The 2,882-nt window shown below is 35.4% G+C and overlaps 1 protein-coding gene across 1 annotated transcript in view; it reads right to left on the bottom strand.

Annotated features, from left to right (window-relative positions):
* Window positions 1-1,772: 1,772 nt before the first annotated feature.
* The window catches only part of AGMO (alkylglycerol monooxygenase), a 269,591-nt gene continuing 268,481 nt past the window's right edge, over window positions 1,773-2,882 (bottom strand). Inside the window, exon 13 of the mRNA XM_005872327.2 lies at window positions 1,773-1,932. Coding sequence (XP_005872389.1) covers window positions 1,858-1,932 — 75 coding nt within the window. The 3' untranslated portion in view covers window positions 1,773-1,857. The remainder of the gene's footprint in view (window positions 1,933-2,882) is intronic.

Genomic DNA, 2,882 nt, shown 5'->3' with positions numbered 1-2,882 from the left:
AATGTACACAAAATGCCTGGGGTGACTTAGCTTACAGAGTTTTATTAACATTATTGTGACAATTTAAAATAACAGAATTACTGTCTGCTTCTCAATCTACCAAAACAAATTGACCAAACATATGACATATGTATCACAAATTAATCTGTTGAATCAATTAATTCTGACAAATTATATTCATTTTCATTTCAGTTATGTCTTTTTCTGTAATGTAGATTCTTAGGTTATGTGGTTTTCAATGGTAAATATAATCCTAGGCAGACTTACCTAAGCACAATTTTAGCAGAATGGTCAGACAATGGTACATTTTATCTCTCTATTTGTTTAATCTGTAAAAGGCCATATCATATGAAAAACTGGGCTAGCCTCAGAGGAAGAAGGAGGAAATATCAATAACTTAAGCAATGCAGATAACACCATCTTATGGGCAAATAGTAGCAATGATTTGAAATGACAGCTGATACAAATGAAAGAAGAAAGTACAAAAGTAGGACTGCATTTGGACATTAAGAAGACAAAATTTATACCCTAGCCGATTTGGCTCAGTGGATAGAACATTGGACTGCAGACCAAAGGGTCCCGAGTTTGATTCCTCTCAAGGGCAAATACCTTGGTTGCAGGCTCCTCCCTGGCCTGGGCCCTGGTTGGGGCTCTTTCAGGAGGCAACCAATTGACGTGTCTCTCTCTCATTGATGTTTCTTTCTGTCTTTCCCTCTCTCTTTCACTCTCCCTAAAAATCAATGAAAACATATCCTTGGGTGAGGATTAACAAAAAGAAGAGGAAGAGGAAGAGGAGGAGGAGGAAGGAGAAGGAGAATGAGAAGGAGAAGGAGAGAAGGAGAAGGAGAAGACAAAATTTATGACTACAGAAGAAATATGCATCTTTAACAAAGAAAATGAAGACATTGAAATTGTTCATGATTTTGCTTACGTTGATTCAGTCATCAATTCAAATGGAGACTGCAGTCAAGAAATCAAGAGAGACATGGAAGGACAACAATGAAAGAACTGGGAAAGATCAAGAGCAATGGTGTGTCATTAGAGACCAAGGCTAAGATCATCCACACCTCATATTCCCAATTACTATGTACAGAGGCAAAGGTTGGACAGTAAAGAAGGTTGATAAGAAAAATGTACTCATGTGAAATGTGGTGTTGCAGGAGAGCTCTACAGATGCCCTGGGCCTACAGAAACACGAACAAGTGGATCCTAGAGCAAATTAAATCTGAAACACTGTTGGAGGCAAAAATGACAAAATTGAAGCTGTCTCACATCATGAGAAGGCAAGGTTATTTGGAAAAGACAGTAATTCTGGGGGGAAATAGAAGGCAGCAGAGAAAGAGGAAGATCAAATATGAGATGGTTTGGCTGCATACAGGAAGCCATAGGCGTGAGTCTACAGGAGCTGAGCAGGGCTATTGAAGACAGGATATTGTGGACATAACTCATTCATAGGATTGCCAGGAACTGGAGCCCATTCAACAGCATATAACACACACAGTTTTAGCAAACAGCAAAGGGAATGTTGTCCAGTTAATGCAAATGGCATCTTTACTCTTTTTTACTGTTTTTATGTTTTCTCCCTTTCTTTTCTTCTTCTCATTAGATGCTACCAGTGAATATAATATCATTACATTTGAAATCATTTATTGTCATCCCTATCAGTAAAGTAACTGCAACTAACTTTAATTTTAAGAGAAAATAATAAATGGGGAAAACAAGCAAGAGTATATATTATCTTTCACTAAATAAGTGGTTCATTAATTATGATATAAGATCATTATTTTTATAGTTGGTATTAACATATTGTGGTTATAGACAACTCATTAAAAGGAGAGAATTGTGTACAAACTGAAATTATTTCCAAAGGCCAGAGGCGAGTTGTTTCATGCTTCTCACTCCCCAGAAAGCAATGCAGATGGAGAAAAAAATCTGAAGAAGGAAAACACAAAGAGGAAAAACAATTAAAATTAAATCGGTACTTTCATTCAACTGAATGAAAAATATGGATAAAATAAACATAAACATTTTCGACAGTTAGGTAATTCAAATTGAATGTAGCAGTTGTTCACTGACAGAATTTAGCCAACCCAGCTAAAAACATGCTATGTGAAGACAGGAGTGGAAGTAAGATGTTTTGTCTCTGTGACTTTTTCTTTTTTTATATAAACTCACAAATCTGGGTCATTTATAGGGATGGAGCTATATAAGTCAGATACTGAATGAAACAGAAATTTCTTCTAGCACTTGGGCATACCATTTATTGTATTGTAGTAAATGATCTCATTGTTTATATAGCTTAAGAAACTTTTGGAAAGGGAGAAATAAAAACATTAAAAACTAATTTCTTTCTAAGGCAATATGATCCAGCATTTTATGAACTTCACCCAACATGAATTAAATTATAAACACTACTGCTGACTTACCTTCTCAATCTTTTGATCTTATCAGGTATAAAAATATAAATGCAAAATTCTTTTTAAAATTGAAGCTGTAACTAAGTCATAATAAGCATTCATGAGTTTATTAAGTTTATTCTTTACTTTCAAGTAATACCACATATTCCCATTAATCACCAAAAATTAGCCAAATGAAATTCTTGATTTCTACTGATCCTAATAAAAATGACTATACAGTCATCCTTAGTAAGAATTCATGGTTGTGCCCTAACCCTGTGGTCAGCAAACTTGGCTCGCGAGCCACATGCGGTTCTTTGGCCCCTTGAGTGTGGCTCTTCCTAAGCCTTAGGAGTACCCTAATTAAGTTAATAACAATGTACCTACCTATATAGTTTAAGTTTAAAAATTTGGCTGTCAAAAGAAATTTCAATCGTTGTACTGTTGATATTTGGCTCTGTTGACTAATGAGTTTGCCGACCACTG

The sequence above is a fragment of the Myotis brandtii genome, unplaced genomic scaffold (genome assembly GCF_000412655.1).
Source record: "Myotis brandtii unplaced genomic scaffold, ASM41265v1 scaffold374, whole genome shotgun sequence".
Classification (NCBI taxonomy): domain Eukaryota; kingdom Metazoa; phylum Chordata; class Mammalia; order Chiroptera; family Vespertilionidae; genus Myotis; species Myotis brandtii.
Note: the sequence above shows the minus strand (reverse complement) of the source record. Positions and strands in the feature narration are given on the sequence as shown.